We start from the raw sequence: 22928 nt of genomic DNA, 5'->3' as shown, positions 1-22928 counted from the left end.
TTCAGACTGTTAATGGTTCACTTCAGTCCCCAGTGGTGATATCTACTGTTAGGTTATGTGATTGTAAACTCTCACTTGATGTGTTTGTACCATTCCCTTCCTCTCGTGCATTGGCTCAAATTTCCACCCAAAATGGTAATTATTTTGCTGCAAGGAAGGTGTGAAAGAAAACTGACTTAACAACTGCCAAGTGCACAGCAGGATGAGGGGAGATTTAGAAAACCCTTTCATAGTTTGACAATGACTTAAGTCTTTTATCACTGAGTGTCCTGTTTCATCTGAGCCCTTTGTTGAACAAGCACACTCTTAGTCCAGCTTTTGGGTTTGCTTTCTACATAAAGGACAAAAGTGAGAAGATTTATGACATATTTCTCCAATCTGTGAGTGATGAGTCCCCATTCTAGTCTTGGGAGCCACTGTGCCCAGTGCTGATTTAAAACCTAGTGAAGTCCAGGAACCGCAGAAGCTTTGTTTTTAAACAGTGTACAAATCCAGCAAAGTTGGAGCATCTTGACTCCATTCAGTTCTTAGGAAGTGTATCAAATGAAATGTCTTCAGAAAATGAAGACTTCCAGGAGGGACTTGCTTCCAGGTTGTCAGTGAAAACTGCATACTGAGAAAACGTGAATTATTGTAGGATTGGGGGTTTTTCTGTTCTGTTTTAATATCCTTCAAATGCAGGCTAATGCCCACTGTAGTTCATCTTGTTTCATTCTTAGTTTGGATCATTACTGTGTGGTCAGGGGAGCTGTCACAAATCAAGTGTGCCATTAAGTGTCCCTGTCCATTTGGCTCTAAGAAGTAGATGAAGATCTTGCTTACATTGTTTGGTATCTCTTAAGAGGGTTTCTAATTTAGTCAAAGTCCTATAAGCACATTTTTTTTCCCTTTCTGTTCGTTAAGGAGCTCCAAACCTGGAAGTCTGTACCATAGACCTGCCAAACTTTATCTTCTAAAGGAGAAAGAACTTCTAAAACATTATTCCTACGCAATTTTTATTTTTTAATGCCTTAGAAGATACAGAATAAATTATTATGTGGTACTTTTTAAACCAAAGCCTCACTTTCATAATTTATGCTCCAATTCTAAGCTACGTGATTATGATGGATACTTCATCAACATTTTTACAACATTGTATCACCCAGGAAATTTACTACAAAGTATCTAAACAAAATTTATCTTTCAGAAAAAATGACAGAGGGCCTCAAAGGACAGGTTACTATCTATTACGTTACAAGGAAACTTACTACAAGCTGTTGGGAGAAATCCTAGTTCTTGACTGGCAGCAGTGAATGTCTCAAGTGTGTAAAGGAAAACCTTCACACATTCATGACTGTCAGGAAAACCCGCGGAGAGGAGCATTTTGCTCTGGCCACCTAGGAAAGTAAACAACTGCCCCAAATTGACCTAGTGTTATACCAAGGGAACCTGTATAGGAACCTTGTGGTCTGATCCTCCATGGCACATTGCAATTGGGCAAGAAGACTGTAAAATATATAGATGTTACTTCAATAAACAAGTTTGCAGGCTGTTCACCACAATCCTGCTTCTACCCATCTCCCGGAGTCTGGAGCTCTTGACTCCACATCCTTACCTGCACCTGAGCTAACCTGGCACAACTACAACAAGCACCCCTAAATATACAGTCTGCCAACTAAATATTCATCCCTTTTATTTTTTTTCATTCTTAATTTTTTTAAATTTATTTTTATTGTAAACAAATGGGATACGTGTTGTTTCTGTTTGTACATGGAGTAACAGCATACCATTTGCATATTCATACATTTACATAGGGCAATGATGTTTGATTCATTCTGTTATTTTTTTTCCTTCCCCTCCCACCCATCCCACCTCTCTTTTCCCTCTATACAGCCCCTCCTTCCTCCATTCTTGCCCCTCTCCCACTCCCCATTATGTGTCATCATCTGCTTATCAGTGAGATCATTCGCCTTTTGGATTTTTGAGATTGACTTATCTCACTTAACATGATAGTCTCCAATTTCATCCATTTGCCTGAAATGCCATAATTTTATTATTCTTTGTAGCTGAGTAATATTCCATTGTATATACATACATACCACAGTTTCTTTATCCATTCATCAATTGAAGGACATCTAGGTTGGTTCCACAATCTGGCTATTGTGAATTGAGCAACTATGAACATTGATGTGGCTGTATCTCTGTAGTATGCTGATTTTAAGACTTTTGGGTATAGGCCAAGGAGTGGGATAACTGGGATAAATGGGGTTTCATTCCAAGTTTTCTAAGGAGTCTCCACACTGCTTTCCAGAGTGACTGCACTAATTTGCAGCCCCACCAGCAACGTATGAGTGTACTTTTTTCCCCACATCCTCGCCAACACCTATTGTTCCTTGTATTCTTGATAATCACCATTCTAATTGGGGTGAGATGGAATCTTAGTGTAGTTTTGATTTGAATTTCTCTTATTACTAAAGATGGTGAACATTTTTTCATATATATGTTGATTGCTTGTAGATCTTCTTCTGTGACATGTCTGTTCATATCTTTAGCCCATTTGTTGATTGGTTTATTTGCATGCTTGGTGTAGAGTTTTTTCACTTCTTTATATATTCTGGAAATTTGTGCTTTATCTGAAGCATGAGTGGCAAAAATATTCTCCCACTCTGTAGGCTCTCTCTTCACATTACTGATAGTTTCCTTTGCTGAGAGAAAACTTTTTAGTTTGACTCTATTCTGTTGTTGATTCTTGCTTTTATTTCTTGTGCTGTGGGAGTCCTGTTAAGGAATTCTGATCCTAAGACAACAAGTTAAGATTTGGACCTAATTTTTCTTCTATAAAATGAAGAGTCTCTGGTCTGATTTCAAGGTCCTTGATCCATTGTGAGTTGATTTTTGTGCAGGGTGAGAGATAGGGGTTCAGTTTCATTCTGTTGCGTATGGTTTTCCAGTTTTCCCAGCACCTTTTGTTGAAGAGGCTATCTTTTCTCCATTGCATATTTTTGGCACCTTTGTCTAGTATTAGAAAATTGTATTTATTTGGGTTTGTGTCCATGTCCTCTATTCTGTACCATTGATCTACCTGTCTATTTTGGTGCCAATACCACGCTGTTCTTGTTACTATAGCTTTGTAGTATAGTTGAAGTTCTGGTATTTGATACCCCGTTTTCTTCTTTCTCCTAAGAATTGCTTTATCTATTCTGGGATTCTTACTCTTCCAGATGAATTTCATGATTGCTTACTCTATTTCTGTAAGGTACATCATTGGGATTTTAATAGGAATTGCATTGAATTTGTATAGCACTTTTGGTAGTATGGCCATTTTGACAATATTAATTCTGCATATCCAAGCACATGGGAGATCTTTCCATCTTCTAAGGTCTGCAATGTTTTGTAGTTTTCATTGTAGAAATCTTTAACTTCTTTGGTTAGATTGATTCCCAAGTATTTTATTGTTTTTGAGGCTATTGCAAATGGGGTTGTTTTCCCCATTTCCCTTTCAGTTGTTTCATCACTTGCATATAAATATGATTTAGATTTATGCGTGTTGATTTTATACCCTGCTATTTTTCTGAATTCATAGATGAGGTCTAGAACTAGTTTTTTGGAGGAGGTTTTTGGATCCTCTAAATGGAGAATCATGTCATCAGCAAATAGTGACAGCTTAAGTTCATCTTTTCCTATTCGTATCCCTTTAATTTCTTTAGTCTTCCTAATTGCTCTGGCTAGAGTTTTGAGGACAATATTGAATAGAAGTGGTGAAAGATGACATCCCTGTCTTGTTCCCGTTTTTAAAGGGAATGGTTTCAGTTTTTCTCCATTAAGAATGATTTTGGCCATGCACTTAGTATAAATAGCCTTTACAATGTTCAGGTATGTTCCTACTATGCCTATTTTTTCTAGTGTTTTGAGCATGAAGGGGTGTTGTATTTTGTCGAATGCTTTTTCTGCGTCAATTGAAATAACCATATGATTCTTATCCTTAAGTCTATTGACATGATGGATTACGTATATTTATTTACCAATGTTGAACCATCCTTGCATTCCAGGGATGAACCCCATTTGAGTGTGGTGCACAATTTTCTTAATATGTTTTTGGGTACGGTTTGCCAATATTTTGTTAAGGATCATTGCATATATATTCATCAAGGATATTGGCCTAAAATTTTCTTTCCTTGATGTGTCTTTGCCTAGAGTGGGTATGAGGGTGATCTTCACTTCATAGAATGAGTTCGGTAGGGTACCCTCCTTTTCTATTTCCTGGAGTACTTTGAGAAGTATTGGAATGAGTTCTTCTTTGAAGGTCCTGCAGAACTTGGCTGAGAATCCGTTTGGTGCTTGGCTTTTCTTGGATGGTAGATTTTTAATGGCTTCTTCTATTTCATTGCTTGATATTGACCTGTTTAAATTGCGTATGTCCTCCTGGTTCAGTTTGGGAGGAGCATAAGTCTCTAGAAATTTGTCAATGTCTTCGGTAGTTTCTGTTTTTTTGGAATACAGATTTTCAAAGTAGCTTCTCATTATGTTCTGTATATCAGTGGTGTCTGTCGTGATATTTCCTTTTGCATCATGTATTTTAGTAATTTGAGTCTTCTCTCTCCTTCTCTTTGTTAGTGTGGCTAAGGGTTTGTCTATTTTGATTACTTTCTCAAAGAATCAACTTTTTGTTTTGTCAGCTTTTTTGATTTGTTTCTTTTGTTTCAATTTCATTGATTTCAGCTCTGATTTTAATTATTTCCTGTCTTCTACTACTTTTGCTGTTATTCTGTTCTTCTCTTTTTAGGGCTTTGAGCTGTAATGTTAGGTCATTTACTTATTGACTTTTCGTGCTTTTCTGGAATGCGCTCCATGCAATGAATTTTCCTCTTAGTACCACTTTCAGGGTGTCCCAGAGATTTTGATATGTTGTATCGTAATTCTCATTGACCTGTAAGAATTTTTTATGTCCTCCCTGATGTTTTTTGTTATCCATGTTTCATTCAATAGCATATTATTTAGTCTCCAGGTGTTGGAGTAATTTCTGTTTTTTTATTTTGTCATTGATTTCTACTCTCATTACATTATGATCTGATAGAACACAAGGCAGTATCTCTATTTTTTTGCATTTACTAAGGGCTGCTTTGTGGCATAACATATGGTCTATTTTCGAGAAGGTTCCATGTGCTGCTGAGAAGAGAGTGAATCCGCTTGTTGATGGATGGGATATTCTATATATGTCTAGTAAATCTAGGTTATTAATTGTGTTATTGAGTTCTATGGTTTCTTTGGTTGGATTTTGTTTGGAAGATCTATCTAGTGGTGACAGCAGTGTGTTAAAGTCACCCAGAATTATTGTGTTTTGATCTATGTGATTCCTGAAATTGAGAAGAATTTGTTTGATGTACAGGGATGCACCATTGTTTGGGGCATAAGTATTTACTATCCTTATGTCTTCCTGATTTATGGTTCCCTTAAGCAGTATGAAATGTCCTTCTTTATCCCTTCTGACTAACTTTGGCTTGCAGTCCACTTTATCTGATAAAAGGATGGAAAACCTGCTTTTTTACAGAGTCCATGAATGTGGTAGGTTTTTTCCCATTCTTTCACCTTTAGTCTGTGGATATCTTTTTCTATGAGATGAGTCTCTTGCAGGCAGCATATTGTTGGGTCTTTCTTTTTAATCCATTCTGCCAATCTATGTCTTTTGATTGATGAGTTTAGGCCATTAACGTTCAGTGTTATTATTGAGATATGATATGTATTCCCAGGCATTTGGCTTATTTTTGGTTTTTAAGTTGGCTTGGTTTCTCCTTTGAGTGGTTTTTCTCTAGGGTAGTACCTCCCTTTGCTGACCTACATTGTTGTTTTTCATTTCCTCCTCATGGAATATTTTGTTGAGAACATTCTTTAGTTGCAGGCTTTCTATTTGTAAATTCTTTTAACTTTTGTTTATCATGGAAGGATTTTATTTCATCTTCAAATCTGAATGTTAGTTTTGCTGGGTATAGGATTCTTGGTTGTCAACCATGTTCTTTCTGAGCTTGAAATATGTTGTTTCAGGCCCTTCTGTCTTTTAGAGTCTAGGTTTAGAAGTCTGCTGCTATCTATATTGGTTTCCCCCTATATATAATCTGATGCTTTTCTCTCTTGGCCTTCAAAATCCTATCTTTAATTTGAACATTAGGCATTTTCATTATAATGTGCCTTGGTGTGGATCTGTTGTAATTTTGTGTATTTGGTGTTCTCTAGGTCTCTTGTATTTGATTTTCCATTTCATTTTTCAGGTTTGGGAAATTTTCTGATATTATTTCATTGAATAGGTTGTTTATTCCTTTGCTTTGTATCTCTGTGCCTTCCTCAATCCCAATAATTCTTAAATTTGGTCTTTTCTTTTCTTGGAGATTTTGTTCATGATTTCTTACCATCTTCTCTGTTTGGGCAACTTTATTTTCAAGACTAAATATTTTGTCTTCATTGTTTGAGGTTCTGTCTTCCACGTGGTGTAGGCTTTTGGTGATGCTTTCCATTGAGTTTTTTTATTTGGTTTATTGTTTCCCTCATTTCAAGGTTTTCCATTTGGTTTTTTTTGAGAATCTCTATCTCTTTGTTGAAATGATCGTTTGCTTCCTGCAGGTGCTCCTTCAGTTTATTGGTATTATCATTCATTTCCTGCATTTACTCTCTTATCTCATCCTTTGCTTCGCGAATCATCTTAGTCATATATAAACTGAAGTCCTTTTCTGACATTTCTTCTAACATAATGTATTGGATTTTATTACTGTAGAATCTAGTTTTGTTTGGATCATTTTCTTCCCTTGTTTTTTCATGTTGTTCATGTATCTTCCCCTCTAGCAGTGCAGATCTCGGGTATTGCAGATTTCCCCCTATAGGCTTATAGTGGCCCTGTAGGTTTCCAAAACCCTTTCTGTAAGGGGAGATCAATATTAGCAGTGCACAAATCAGACACTATGCAATTCTAGATGAAATAGCCCCTATGGGGACAATAACAAAATTGTCATAATAAACAATATGAGTTCAAATATTATCTTTGGTAAAACAAACAGATTTGCAATAAGGTTCGCAGTTTCTAATGGAGGACAAGGAGGATGCAGAGGGATGCAGGATGTGACTGTTTATGGGACAAGAAAAGAATATACAGAAGTTCTAGAAAATAGAAAGGGTGAGAGTGTAATCAAAAGAAATCGGATGTTAGCTTGCAAAAAAGGTAGAAAGAGACTCTGAGGGAACAGGTAAATAAAAGGAAAAGAGAGCAAGAAAAGTAAAGAAATAAAAACTTAAATTTTTTAAAAAGGAGATAAAAGAAAATCTACTGTATAACAGTCATATACTAATGAAACCTCCCAGTGTTCAGTAGCCTGATGCATGAGAGGTACCTGACAATGAACTTCAAGCCTCCAGCGGGCGTTGCAGGATGGGATTTGCCCCACACAAAGAGGAGCTAAGGCTTTCAGGATTATCAAGGTGGTCGCTCTGGCTTCGAAATGTGTTGGCAAATGGGGAGCTGCAGCTCAGGGGTGGACGTGGTCAGCTGGAGGTCCTGGAGATGGGATGGGGTTGGCCTGGCAGGGGTCCTGGAGGTCGGGTGTGTTTGGTATGTTGTGGGATCCTGGAGGCCGGGTGCAATCAGTTGGTCTGGGGTCCTGGTGATAGGGCATAGTCAGTTGGTCTATGGGTCCTGGCGGCTGGGAGTAGTCCGTAAATGTGAGGGCCCCAGAGGCAGGGAGTGATCGGTTGGGTTGGAGACGGTGCTCAGTTAGTCCGGCCAAGGCCTGGCTGTTGTCTCAAAATGGTGGCAGCCACGTGTATTCAAACCTGCAGGTACTGTAACAGTGAACTTCCAGTTGACAGCAGGCAGCTGGTGCTTCACTGGTGGTCGGTGATCAGTTTACTGACTATTGTCGGATGATCCGGAGGTGTACCTCCTGCGTTGGGTGGTGGATAGGTGTAAGGCAGGCGATGGACAGGTGAGAGGCAGGCAAATGGCGGATGATAGGTGCCTGACAGTGAACAATCAAGAAACAGATATCATCTGCTTGAAACCAGAGTTTGGGAGCGACAAGGATGCAGCCTCCCTTTAGTCCGCTATTCATCCCTTTTATTATCTTTTTTTTTTTTTTTTGTGGTGATTGACCCAGGGCCTTGTGCTTATGAAGGAAGCACTCTGCCAACTGAGTTATCTCCTCATGATCAGTTTTTGAGAACACAAGATTCAGCAGTAAAACAAGACAAACTTGTACACATTCTCCAGAAAAAGAAATAATAAAAAAGCATATCTTGGTCATGGTTGACAGTGAGAAGCTTCCAGAATGGAAATTCATGGTTCCAAGTTTAGTTTGTGTCTCTTATCATTTTATTTTCCCCTGTAAAATAGTTTGTCTTTTATCAAATTTGACAAAGCACATAATCTTTACTTTGTATATGATATTAATGATCCTATTTATTAATGTGTTTTCATGTATTGATATTTTTTATATTTCATAGAATCTTAATTTAGAACACTATTTTTTATTTGTTCAAATTAGTTACACATGACAGTAGAATGCATGTATACATTTTGATCACCCTACATGGAGTGTTGTCTTTCATTTTTCTGATTCTACATATTGTAGGGTCACATTGTTTATGCAGTCATATAATGTCTGTTTTAATTTACTATTCTTCAAAATACAGTGAATCACATTTATGAAGGGCTTTGTTACAGGAACATTTTCTTCTACTTTTCACATGGTTGCCAACTTCAGATTGAAAATGATTGTTTTATAGATGAATTGTAACCACATTGCTATAAAGGAAAAATATTTTAAATTACTGGTTAGGGTCATTTTTATTGTGTTCTAAAAATTTTTCCCACAATGATGCAACAAAACTGGAAAAGAATTACTGGCTGCTTGGAACAACAGAATTGTCTAATCATAAATGGTGGAAATGGGCTTAGTTCAAAGTTGCATTATCATATTAGTGCAATTTAAATAAAACCAATGATGCTACGGGGAGGAGTATTGCTGAGGAGTACCACTCTTCTGTGGGAGGGATTGCAGATACTTCCACAGAAAGCACCCCTCGGCCAGGACAGCATCTGAATACTTGTGCTGCAGCTCCCTTTATTCTCCTTTCAGGGTAGAGACTTGTAAAATGAAAAAAATATCATTTTAACAGTTAAAGTGAAAAATCAGAAACTTTCCCATAACTGGAATGAATTTGCCATAGGAAAAGGTTTTATTCATTTAAGTCATCCTATAAAGATCAGAGCACGTTTTCTGTACAGACAAGAACTAGATGCTCCTTTTTTGTTTATGGAATTTTAACTAGTTATAGATTACAGACAGCAGTTGTTTCTATGTATAATTTCTTGTTGATGGAAAAATATATAGCTATCAGTGCAGCAGAGACCGTAATAAACTAAATCATGCTTATGTAGCAGCAATGACTAGTTGAGCATTGATATAAAGAAAATTTAAAATTAACACAACTTTTTCTGGGGCTGGATTTGAATCTCAGAGGTAGAGTGCTTGCCTGGTTTGCAAGAAGCCCTGGGACCCATCCCCAGCACTGCCAAAAGAAAATTTTTAAAAAATTCACTCTTTAGGGCATTTTGCCTTTGCTTTAATAGATATTTATTGGTTACTTCGTAAAAGAGACTGTGGGCTGTGATCTAATTAGTGGGCAGGCCAAAACATCACTAGTAAAAAACAATAATGATTTCAGTAAATAAAACATCAGTAATAGGCAATGAATAAAACTCTTTACTTTTATAAGAAATAATGTTTCTTTCACACATTAGTATGAATTCTGTTTTCACAGCTTCTCTGGAAATCTGCTCAGTGCACAAGGTATCATAAAGGGCCAGGTCCCTAAAGAACTAATGGCCGTCAAGCGCAAAGTCACTGGGGGTAAGTCACCACCTCCACAGGGGTATAGATGGTAGCCCCCAAGGGGTTCTGTATGTGGAAGTGTGTGCTGGATGTGAAGTACAATTTTAACATATGAAAAGAAAGGTTGAATTTGGGGACAAATCCGATTATCTGAGCAACAATTCCTTAGTCTCTCCATCATTTTTTTTATGTATTAATTTATCCTTTCCTGTGCTGAGAATGGAGCCTAGTGCCTCACATGTGCTAAGCAAGGGTTCTACCCATGAGCTACATCCCCAATCTCTCTTTTATTTTTTAAAATAATGCTACAACAGAGAAAGTTAGGAAATGGTATCCAGTGGATCAACAGGCACACACTGAAGTTGTGACTGTCACTGTGCATAATGATGGTGCCTCTCTTGTTCTGTGTGTGTGTGTGTGTGTGTGTGTGTGTGTGTGTTTTCCTGATATGTCTCCTGTCAACTTTCAGGAAACACAATTTCTAGAGTCTGTATTTAAACACTTAATGTTGTTCTAATCTATTCAAAATATGTTCATAGTGATTCTGGATGCCTTAGACTTAACATCTCTCTCTCTGTCTCTATTTCCTTAGTGTCAGTCACTCATCAGAATTGCAATATGTAGTCTCTGAGTTCTAATTCGAATCTTCCTGTTGTTCTCTGGTCCTTGAGTGCTTTCCTGTGATTTCTAATTTGCATTGTCTCAGGACTTCAGTGCTTTTCCTCAAAGATCTTTCTATGGCACCGTGGATGATGGCAAGGCTTTTATTTAGCATCACAGATTTTATTTGATGGTGTCTTTGGCACATGATTAGAGTGAGCTAGATCCTTTTCTGTGTTTGTGCTTTTAATGGAGATTGAACCCAGGGCTTCTTATAGGTTAAACCCAGGCTTTACCCCTGAGTGGCACCTCCATCTCCAGCTGAGGATGCATACCTGGTGTCATTTCATTTCCCTGAAAGCCTGCTGACTGTTTTAATGTGAACATGAGTCTTTACACAGAGGTATGCAGAATCTGTGGGAGAGAGCTTTCCTCTTGGTAGGACTCTGGAGCTTCTCAATGGTTTCCTTCCTAGTGAGACCTTCATCTTCTTTATTGGAAGTGAACACTTAGGAGACCAGGCAGTACTTACTAGAGTAAAAATAAGTGCCCTGGACACTTATAGTTGTTTGAACAGTCTTGAGTCCCCCACTGTGTCCATCATCCAGAGGGTCAGTAGGAGAGTTGTCCCCCATGTGTTGGGTTTCCCTAGGAAATACTCTCTCCATCAGTTCTCAGTACATTTTCAAACTTGGGACAATTTAACTTGTAATTATTTATTTCTATAGCACATTAATTCAGTCAGTATTTAAAGGATAAGAAGAGCAAATCTACAGGAAAAAAAGCTGTTTGAAAATTACTTGAAACTGTGGTAACAAAGGAAAATAAAAGATAAGAAGATAAGATAGAGCAAGCTTGAGAATAACAAAAAATGTGCTTTCCAAGCCATTTCACACTCAGTAAACAAGGAGGTCAAATCTGACTCCCATGTTTAAGATCAAAAGTAAAAAAAAGAATATGATCACCATAAGAACCACACAACAGTAAGTTAATTCAGAGCAAATCTCTTTCTAAAACTGAACACATGAAGAAATATTTCCTGTGAGTCCTTATTATGAGAAGAGTAACAATACCTATTTTTCAAATATAAATCACAGCACTGCTCCTAATAAAGATCAAAATAGAACATGAAGCCTGTGGCATTGCGCCGAATTATAATGAAGCAAAAAATAAAGAAAAAATTCAAATTGCAATAAAATACAAGGTACATATGAGTTTAGCTTTGCCTACAGTGTTAAGCTAATCTAGGTAAAAGTCATTCGTGCTATTAGGTGAGTTAGATAATGTTTTAAGAGAATATTGCCAGTTTGCACATGAAAGGCCTATGCCAAAAAAAAGCTCACATTTATTTCAGAAGAATTAATGTGTCATTGGTTCTCTGTCCTTGCCATAATTGTTGCCATGCTACTTTATGTAAAGACCACTAGTCATCCTCCATCATCAAATTTAGACATCTGCACAAGAAACAACCTTTTGAGCTTTGAGTGCATGAACAAAGGGAAAAATTAGGAGAGTCGACCCATGCACATAGTCTACACCAAATAGATCCTCCTAACTCTTCTCCTGATTCCTCTGTGGATATTAAATCTCTTCACACATTTAATGACAAAAGGGGTAAGATTCACATTAACACATTTTTTTCCTTAATAAAAAAAAAACCAAAATTTTAGTCTATAAAAGCAATATAAAAATAAAGGTTCAATCAAGAAATATAATGAAATTTGTTTGAAATAAGATTGAATTATGTTGTTTGTATAATAGGAAAAGATAAACACTTAATTCCCCCTATAAATTGTGTACATCTGCTACATATTGGCATTTGCATCCTTCATAATAAGTATATGTGATACAAAGAAAATGTTATTATAAATTACATAATTGCTGACTCCACAGATTAAGCACATATTACCATCAAGAAAAATTAGAATAATTGAGTTAAAAAGTAGTTTTTGCTCTGCCATTGATGGGCTTTATTTGAAAAGCAGGATCATTGAGTTGTCATATTAAATATTTAGGAGAAAGTTAATATGGTTTTCTTATCAGCAGTACATAGTTAGTCTAACATTTGCCTCTGCCTGTAAAGTAGTATTAGTGCACAATTTTTATTTGCATATCTGTAAGTAAAGGTAACATTACAATAGTGTCTCCTTTATCTGCAGGGGATGTGTCCCAAGACCCCTGTGGATGCCTAAAACTGAGAATAGTACCAAACCCTATCTATACTATTTTTTTCTATATGTACATTTCAGTGACGAACTTTTATTTATTAGGCATGCTAAAAGTTCAGCAACTAATAAAATAGAATGACTATAATATTATACTAAAGTAACTTAAAGCTTATGAATTATTTCTGGAATCTTCCTTTAATATTTTCAGACTGGAGCTGACCACCAGTAACTAAAGTCTCAGAAAGCAAAACTGAAGATTTGGAGGAACTAAATATGATTTTTTTTTTTTTTTAGTTTTGATGTCCCAACCCATGATGATACCTTCCCCATAAGCTCCAGACTCCTTTTACTACTGGGCATCTTTCCAGTGTCGCCATCTTTATTAGGAGACTCCATTGTTGTTAGCTTTCCATTATTGCAACTAAGTACATGAGATAACTTATGAAAAGAAAAGATTTATTTTGACTCATAGTTTTAGAGCTGATAGCCCTTGATCAGCTGGCCTCTTGCTTTAGGCCTGTGGTAAGGCAGCATATATCAAGGTGGGACATGTAGTGGAATAGATCTGTGCACCTGATGGCCAGGAATCAAGGAGACAAAGAGAAAGGAACTGGAGTCCCTTAATCAGTTCCCTTTGAAGGCACATCTCCAGTAACTTGGAGGCTTCCTATAGGCCCTACCTCATAAAGTTTCACAGTCTCCCACTAGCAACACTCTGGGGATCAAGCCTTTTAACACATTAGTTTTTAGAGGATTTCCAAAATCCAAATTATAGCCGTTGTCATTATCATGACCAGACATCAGTAAAACACAATGTAAGTTCTCACTTCAAGACTGTTCATGTGCACACTCAGAACTTTACAATAAGAATTTCCCCACTGTACACTCTCCATAGCCATCTGACCACAGGGACAGCCATAAAATATCCTTGCTCCAACAAGCAGGCAGACATCTCTCACCCTAACCTCCAAGTTTTGCATATTCCTACAAATTATGTCTTGAGTCCATCTTTGTCCTGTTTCCCTGGCCATGGGGCACAGCCATGTTGGACTCAGGCAGAACTTAAGCAGAACACCTGCTGGCTTCTGCTCTGTCCCTCCTTAGTCTAATCTCTACTCAAAACTCTAGTGACGTTCTTGGTGTCAGTCAGATCAAACAGCCCCTTAAAACCCTCGCCTGGTCCCCCTTCCCCTGGGATAACTCAAGCTCCTCCTGTATAACGTTCACCTTCTTGCAGGTTGAGAGCAGCCCTTCCTCCCTACTGCAACAGCTCACTCCACTTCTCCACCTGGGATGCTCAGCTCACAGCTCCATTCTTTTGTTCCCACCCCTGCCTCAACTTCCAAGTCTTATAACAAGTGGGTCTACTCCGGGAGTCCACAGACCATCCCACCTACTTCCTTCAGAGTTACTCTTATTTTATACATGTCTGCCTGCTTTTTGTCTGTTCCCCCAGGTGTTGTGTTAGAAAACACCAGTCCTGAAGGGGAATTTTATTGCAGAAAGACAGAATGGAAAAACAATATGTCAGAGAAATACAGCAATACAAGTTTTTATTTGCTCAGATCAGAAAACATCAAGTGCTTGTGGCACCCCAAATACCTATGTCACTGAGAATCCACACAGTTCAATCTGTCTTCCTTATTCTTACCTACCACTTGACTTAGGGACACTTTTTCTAGACAGTTAAAGACAGTGCTTAAAAATAAAAGCATTCTTCAGATGCAGGCCACCAGCACAGAAGAAATCCTGTATCCAGGATTCAGTAGTAATCCTGTGCCTGGGATAGGATAGTTTGCTCCCAGGTAACTCTGTTTGTCTGTTTTGTTTGTTTTGTCTTGCTTTTGCTTTGCAGTCCTGAGGATTGGACCCGAGGTGTCATGCTTACTAGGCAAGTACTTTTGCACAGAGCTACCTTCTCTGCTATCTGGGTTTTCTTAGTAGCTGTGTTAGGCTATTGGCTTATTTTCAGATTGATTCATATAGTAAGATACATACAATTAGTTGTTGGGTTGGTTTTTATTTTTATTTTTTAATTGAATCTCAGAGCCTAGAATGGGACCCGTTTTGGAACATACTCTCTTAATTGGCCTGTGCATGCACCGTTTTTATTTAGGTAGTTTTTCTTAATAAAACAATAATGACTTGCAAAATAGCCACCTGTTATTTCACATTAATTGTAAACTTTCAGGGTTTGATTTCTCTCCTCATATAGTATCATGAAGAGTCTTCCACTTTGTCTTTGGGGACAGACAGCTTTTTTCTAGGTCAGAGTTTGTGAACAGTACTGCTATGCATGTTTTTTGCATGTTTTGTGCTGCATATGTTCACCCGTCTGTCTTGAGTACATACCTGGGGATGGAATTTCTCAGTTGTGGAGAATATGAAACTTCATCTTTTAAGGTGAAGGATTAAGGATTTTAGTCCATTTTCTGTTGCTATCCCAAAATGCCTTAAGACTGAAATTTATAAACAATAGAAGTCTGTTTGCTTCATAGTTCTGGAGGCTGGGAAGTTCAGGAGCAGGTCTCTGTCATCTCCATAATATCTGGTAAAAACTTTCATGCTGCAGTATAACATAGAAGAGGACATCACAGGGCAAGAAGAACAAGTCTTTTCCTCTTCTTACATAAAGACACTAATCTCATTTTCATAACTTCTTCTGTTCCTAATTACCTACCAGAGGTCCCACCTCTAAATATCATTAACTATGACTTTGGAAATTTAAGTTTCCAACACAGGAACTTTTAGTGGCACATGCAAGCCATAGCAGTAAGTTATAGAGTATCTTCCAAAGCAAATCACACTAAGCCCCAGGCACACATCCTGCTCACATGAATTCAGTCACATTAAATTGAACTGCAGATGTTTACATTTATTCCTCCTGGTTATCAACACTGCTTTAAACTCACTCTTCTGCATGGTTGAAATTGCCTTTAATACTATTGGTGGCATCCATGATATTAACTACCTTTTACCAGCTTCTCCAGTTCATGTTAATGTAAAAATGCTGGCGGGAGCCAGGCATGCTGGTGAAACCTGTTACTCCAGCAACTTCCCAGGAACACTTAGGGTGAGGCAGGAGGATCACAAGCTGGAGTCCAGTCTTGGTCCCTTAGCAAGACTGTATCTCAAATTAAACATACAAATGCTGGGGTGTAGCCCAGTGGTAGAGCACTTGCCCAGCATGTGCAGGGTCCCAGGGTCCCAGGTTCAGTCCCCAGCACCCCACAGAGACAGACAAACAACATAAAAACTAATGATGGCGGTAACGCCCCTCCAGTGTAAGTCTGCTCTGATTCAGGGCTTTACATTATGGCCTTCATTCTCAGCACATAGATACCACGCCTGTTTTATGGAAGAATAAGCAGAAGCCAAAAGAAGCTAAGTAAGTTGCTCATATTCCAGGACATGGGTCAACTTCATGTTCTTTCCCCTAAAGTACATGAACTTCTCACCAAGTCCATACAGAGAACCCTACTGTGTGTCCCTGGACTGACTCACCTGGCAGTACCCCAGCTCTGCCTCCAGTCCTGGGTGAGGTCCTACTCAGCTCAACAGCTGTCAGTCACTCGGCATCATTCATGCCTTGGCATCCCAGGTAGACAAGGACTCACAGGCACTGGAGTTTAGATCAGATCTGTCTCAGAATTAAACCTGAGGTCCTTTAACTTCTGCCAGTGATCACTGAGGCCTCTTTGCACTGCTCCAAAGTCATGCATCTTTATATATGAAAGATATATATATGAAAGATTTATATATGAAAGACTTATATATGAAGTCATACATCTATATATATGAATCACATAAGATGAAACTTCAGACTCAGGTAAAAATAAAACAAATTGATTATCTTTAAAATAAAAGTATGATCTTCGGTGAAGCAAAACACAGATCTTCCCAAGCCTTGAGTCTGGAAATACCCTTACATCTTGTAGGGTAATGCCTCAGAGGTGACAGGAAATGTTGCTTCTGCTCCTCTTAACCACATTTTCAAAATCCTTCCTGTGCAGGTTTGGATGGAAATGCTCAAACTAGAGCCTCACATTCAATGATGAAATGGCAAGTTAAATTTAATATGAGGCACAGTTGCCCTTATTTAGTTTCAGTGTGTATAAATCTGAACTCTTCATAGGTATTGAAGATGATGAACACATTAGGCATTTGGATGAAGGATTGAAGGAACTCAGTGAACCTCACCTTAAAAGTGAATCACATAAGATGAAACTTCAGACTCAGGTAAAAATAAAACAAATTGATTATCTTTAAAATAAAAGTATGATCTTTGGTGAAGCAAAACACAGATCTTCCCAAGCCTTGAGTCTGGAAATACCCTTACATCTTGTAGGGAATACACTGAGCCTCTCTTGACTACACAATTATTGTAAAGTCCTGAATGTGTGGCTCTTCCAAGAGCACATAGATTCTGTAGCTTTAGGCAAAGTTACACAATTTTGCCATGGTTGAATCAAAACCTTCAAAAACAAATCAAGCAGTAGATAATGCTATAGTCAGAGAGTCCTGCAGAGCAGGTGGTGCTTCAGAAAAATCAGGATAAGAGGGTTCAGTGTCCTTATATTTATTCAAAATTAAAATGAAACATCCTGTTTCATTTTTCTAGAATATCTCTACATGTACCAGTGTTTATTAGAAACAGATTTTCCTGAACAAATGCTTTATCCAGAAATCCAAGTGGTTTGTTAATTTTTCAAAATGCCTGCCTCATCCCTTGATTAAATTTGTCCAAGTGAAAAGTTCAGACCAAGATTTTTTAAACATTAATAATAAATGTTAGAATGATTATAATTGATATTATCATGTAATTCCCAGAATTCTGTTTTCAGCCCATACTTCACAGTGTTTCCATACTCCTCCATACTAATAACAACTACAACAAGTCAAAAAAAAAATGATTGAACCCCATTGGAGATTGGACAATCCGCCCCCCTTCCCTCCTCTCCTCTCCTTTCCTGAAATGCAGGGTTTTATGCCACCATGGTTGTGGACTCTCAGTATTCTCAACTCAAGTGGCATAAAGCCATCATAATCCATCTGAAATGCCATTCTAATTTCCTCATGCATTGTGATGATTGCAAGAATCCCCCATGATGGCAGTCAGGTTCACAGAATGCTTAATGCTTTGGTTCAGAAATCATGGGAGTTTCTCTTGGGAGCCTATAACAAAAACTGCACAGGCCTCTGCCCTCATGGATCTTGAAGTTTAGAAAGGAAAGACAGAAAGTAACCAAAAAAATAATCATACAAGATAAATTCTGCTAGAAGGAGGGAGGAAAGGATTGGGCAGCTGGATTTCAATATTAATTGCGACAACCAGAATCAGGAAGAAGGAAAGTTGGGCAAGATGAGGTATGATGGAGTTAGCCAAATATTCATGGAGGAGACTATGTCAGACAGAAAAATATACCAAGTGCCAAGGGCACAAAGAGATATGAGAAATAGTAAAGAGGGAGTGTGTTTGCAGGTAAGTGAGGTGTACACAGGCAGGTCAAAGGACCAGGGATGACCCAGGGTCATTCACATGGAGCATCCTAGGCCATTTTGATGATTTTGGTTTTTATTCTGAGTGAGTACAGAACCCTTGTAGGGTTTCAAGCTGAGGGGTATCATGGTCTTTTTTGGTTTAGATTCTGACTTGCATTTGAAGAGATTTGTTCTGGTGGCAAAGTTGAGGAAGGACCTAGAAGGTCTACATGAGGGTGAAGGCAGATGTAGGGCCACCCCATCAGAAAACTGTTGCCAACCAGGTGACAGCAGCATGGCAGCAGCAGTGTAGGTGTGGATGGTGTCCCACACTGTGGATTTTAAAGGAGGTACCCAATGGATTCAAAGTTTGACGGAGAATCCTAGGGACACCTTGAAGTTGGAGCATCACTGGGATTCCCATCTGCTGGAAAGGAGAGGACTAGATAAAGCATGTTTGCAGAAAATGCAAAGATTTCCTTGGAGGCAAATTGAGTTTGAGATATTTTACATAGAATCATGTGCAGACACTGGATCTGCAATTTATGGAGAAATGTAGACTGAATTACATTATTATGTAATAATTACTAGCATAAGTTATTGATGACTAATTGTTTATTAGTATCATTAAGTATTATTTGATAATTACACAGTTCTTAAGTATCATCATTATAATTATTCCAACATCTAGAGCAGTGTGATGGGGGTGCAATTTGGAGCCCCAGAGTCATGACGTGTGTTTCTATAAACTGCCATGCATCTTCCTGAGAGACAGACCTTCTGTTCACCTCCAAACTCCACTTCTTGTGTTCCTTTTTTGTTTCCATTTTAGATCACATCTGTGGAGACCAGCTCCAAGGCGATGGAGGAAGGGAACAAACTCACAGGATGGAATGATGGAAGACTGAAGGAGCTAAAAGATCTGAGTCACACTCTCACTTCAAGCTGTGGCAACATCCAGCCTCCACTGATGGTAAGTCAAAGACCAGAACTTTTCTCCTCTTTTGCAAGTGTCGCAAGGTCACCATGTAGTTATTCAGGGGCTGCCAGTTAGCAGGATTGCACGGTGAAGAGATCTGTCAGCAGTCACAAGAGATCTCATGATTTCACCATGGTCTTACTCCCAGTTTCCCTGATGGAAAGGTGGTCAATACTGTTGGTTTAAATTATACAAAAGCCAAGGATATTCTTAAAGGTGAAGGACATTTAAAGATAAAGGTTTATTTGAAGCTTGTTTTATTATGTAACATGACATTTAGAAGACAAAATATCCTCACTGAAATATATTTCCAAATGTAAGAGTTCATATCTTAAAAATCTGAGCTTTTGCATTATCTCCCCAACTCAAGAACTATAAAAAAGTTTAATTCCCAATAAACCTGGCACTTTTTTTCATACAGAAGTATGCAGAACATAATTCAGTTCTTCTCACACTGCAAAAAAAACCACAGAAGTGAGCAAAGCAACCTTATTTCCAAAATGTAAAGCTATTTAGAAATTCTAAAAAATTATTTTACATTTTTTTATAAATATAGATAAATCTTTGGAGGAGGAGGAATATTTTAAATTTCTTCTTTGTTTACATTCCTTGAATAAGTTTTCTAAAGTTTCCAGTTTTATATGTAAAATGGTTTAAAGATGCAGCTATGTAATAAAAAAGAATTGCAGTTGGTTTTGCTTAAAACAATAGATGCCTCACAATGTCTGATTGATTGTGTCTGCCTCCACTTAGGGACCTGTCAGTGAGCAGAGCGTTGCGGCATATGTAAATAAGCTTACAGACGTGTACAGCAAGCTGGAACAGGACAGTTCACACAATGCAAAGCTCTCCTGGAAAGTATCAAAGCAGTGAAGGACAGGATCACTGTGCTGCCAGGCACCAGAGATCACCAGCAGCTGTAAGCTCCAGGTGGACTGGGAAGGATCCATGCACTGCTTAGGGCAGGACCTGTCATACACTTTACAACTACACCATTGCACTGATTTTCCCTAGCTGTCATACAAAGGAAAGAAAACCTAAGTCAGAGTCTTTGAGTTAAAAGCAATGTGGTCAATTAATAGACTTTATTTATTTTCAGATATTTTTCTTTTATCTGTTTTATTGCAATCTTTCCTTTGTAAAGTGTATGTGAAATAAATGCAACATTTCTACTGCTGTGTGTAACCAATTAGAACACATTAGAAAAAATAAAGACATAATAACTGAAAAAATAAACATGACATTTTTATATTTTATTACTTTCAAAGAACTTTTTGTCTTTTAACTGCTGTTTGAAGTCTGCCATATTTTTCCACCTGCGTTTATTAATATGTTGGTTTTTATCCTACCAAAAGGTCACAAGAAAGTCCTGAGTATGGGGAAGTTTCAGAGGCTCGGAGACCTCCTGAAAACAACCAGCATGGGCCTTATGTGTGCCCAACACTCTTCCAAGCACTTTACAGTCCAGCCACCCCTAACCCTCATGGCAACCCCAATAGGGGCACTACCACAATCTGTCTTTTTATATTTTATTTTTTATTTTTATTTTTTTGTACCAGGGATTGAACCCAGGCTCAAACACTGAGCCACATCCCCAGCTTTTTTTAGGTATTTTATTACAGACAGGATCTTGCTGAGTTGCTTAGGGCCTCCCTAAGTTGTTGAGGCTGACTTTGAACTCATGATCCTTCTGCCTCAGTCCCCCAAGCAACTGGGATTACAGGCAAATGCCAGTGTGCCTGGCTTTTGTCCTTTTTTTAAAAAAGGAAAATAATGTTGACAGAGTAGTTATTCAACTACCTTGAATGAGCAAGAAGCCATACCTTACTTCTTACAGTGCTTTGATTCCCTTCTAGAATATCTGGGGATTTCTTTGCCAAGAAATTATCTCTCTTTTGATTCTCAGAGTTCATCACCCACATCAATCATTCTCTCAGCATCTGTGAAATAAAGGGAGAAGCATTTATGGGCATTCTATGTGTTGTTTTGTCACCCTGTATAACAACAGGAGAGAGATTCTCTCTCCTGTTGAAAATGTGATAATTGGGAATGACCAAGTATTGCTTTAAGAATTCACATGCTCTGAACTTTGAATAAAATCCAAATAACTTACTATGGTCTCCATTAAAAAAAAAAAAAAAAGAAGAATTCACATGCCCTGGAAAACCATGGGCATTGTCAAGAGGTGGAGACAAGGGGTGATGTTTAGAGGCAAACTGGGACTTTCACCTGAGCTGTGCAGATGCAGAGTTCACTGGTCTTGGAGAACTGAGGCAGGAGTTACTGCCAGCTCATGAGTGGGGTGATATTTCTTGGTAAGTATTCTGTCCACAGCACCTCATCTGAATTGCCACAGATTTCACAATGCTAAAGATAAACTGCATTACAGAAATAGGGGCAAACAGACATGACATGCAAAGCAAGAATTGTGTGACACTGAGAAGAAATTTCTCTGGGTCTCTAAGAACTTGAGAATGTTCTTATCTCAGACAGGCTTGCAGGACTTTCCAGCTCCAATTTTGTCTGAGTCTGAGAAGAATGATTTCATCTTGGAAGAATGATTTCATCTTGGTATGATCAACTTTAATATTTTATATATACTTTCTTATTTAATTCTCATAGAAAATTTAGGAAATATTTGCCCTTGTCACAGAATAAGAATCTGATACAATTTTCCCAGTATTTGGAGCTGGCAGTGCTATGGGCCTTGGTTCTTTGCTGTTGGATCATTTCATGCCCCTGTCATTTATCAGGCAAGCAGTGCATGATAATGGATGCTGCTCACAACAGAAGATCAGGAGAGGTGAAGGCACAGCCTCTAAAAGTTCAGAAAATGAAGCCAGTTTTCCAGGCACAACATCTAAAAAGTTTGGGCTGGGCAGCAAGAGAATAGAGGCAAGGTCTGTATGCAAGTGTCAGAGCCCAATCCCCACGAGCACAGACAAGGGTCCCTCCCAGATGCAGGCACTAAGTTGAAATGTGCAGTGGTGTGTACAGCCCTTTGTTCTCATACCAGCTTCGTGAGTAACTTTAGTGTGACCCTGCAGAGGTACCCATCCTGCACCCCATAGGTGATCCTAGGGAATGGGGAGAACTGGAATGCAGCTAAGTTTTATCCCTGTGTCCCCAAATCCTGCCATTGAGTCCTTCCACCAAGCTCCTCTTCATGCATCTAGCTGTATAAGCCTTTCCCTTCACTCTGAGTACACCTTGGTAGTATCTTATATCCAGCCCTCTCCTTTTTTTTATTTTTATTTTTATGGACTGCATTTGATTTATTGTACACAGATGGGGTACAACTTTTCATTTCTATGGTTGTACACATTGTAGATTCACATTCATGTAATCATACATGTACATAGCGTAATACTGTCTCAGTTCACTCTCTTTCTTCCCCCATTGCCTCCTACCCCATTTCCCATTACACAATCCAAAGTTCCTCCATTCTTCTCTTGCCACCCCCGCCCCTGCCATTAAGTGTCATCATCCACTTAGAGAAAATACTTGGCCTTTGGTTTTTAGGGCTTGGCTTATTTCACTTAGAATGATATTCTCCAACTCCATCCATTTATCAGCAAAGACCATAATTTTACTCTTCTTTATGGTTTAATAATGTTCCATTGTGTATGTGTACCACAGTTTCTTTATTCATCAATTGAAGGGCATCTGCGTTCCACAATCTAGCTGTTGTGAATTAAGCAACTATGAACATCGATGTGACTGTGTCACTGTAGTATTAAGTCCTTTTTTTGAAGGAGACTTTTATTGATTCTTCCCTAAGGATCCTCACAGTATCTTCTGAACTCCACTGACCCCTAACTAGTACCCACATACAACTACAAAACCATT

The 22928-nt window shown here is 38.3% G+C and overlaps 1 protein-coding gene across 1 annotated transcript in view; it reads left to right on the top strand.

Annotated features, from left to right (window-relative positions):
• LOC124973010 (suppression of tumorigenicity 18 protein-like) overlaps positions 1-20002 on the top strand; it is a 56767-nt gene extending 36765 nt beyond the window's left edge. Inside the window, 5 exon segments of the mRNA XM_047537217.1 lie at positions 9781-9869; positions 16755-16858; positions 18933-19073; positions 19833-19911; positions 19914-20002. Of these exon segments, the coding sequence (XP_047393173.1) occupies positions 9781-9869; positions 16755-16858; positions 18933-19073; positions 19833-19911; positions 19914-20002 (502 nt within the window).
• Positions 20003-22928: the final 2926 nt, after the last annotated feature.

Source organism: Sciurus carolinensis, chromosome Y, assembly GCF_902686445.1.
Source record: "Sciurus carolinensis chromosome Y, mSciCar1.2, whole genome shotgun sequence".
NCBI classification, from domain to species: Eukaryota; Metazoa; Chordata; class Mammalia; order Rodentia; family Sciuridae; genus Sciurus; species Sciurus carolinensis.
The sequence above is the reverse complement of the archived record's forward strand: the minus strand, read 5'-3'. Positions and strand labels throughout refer to the sequence as shown.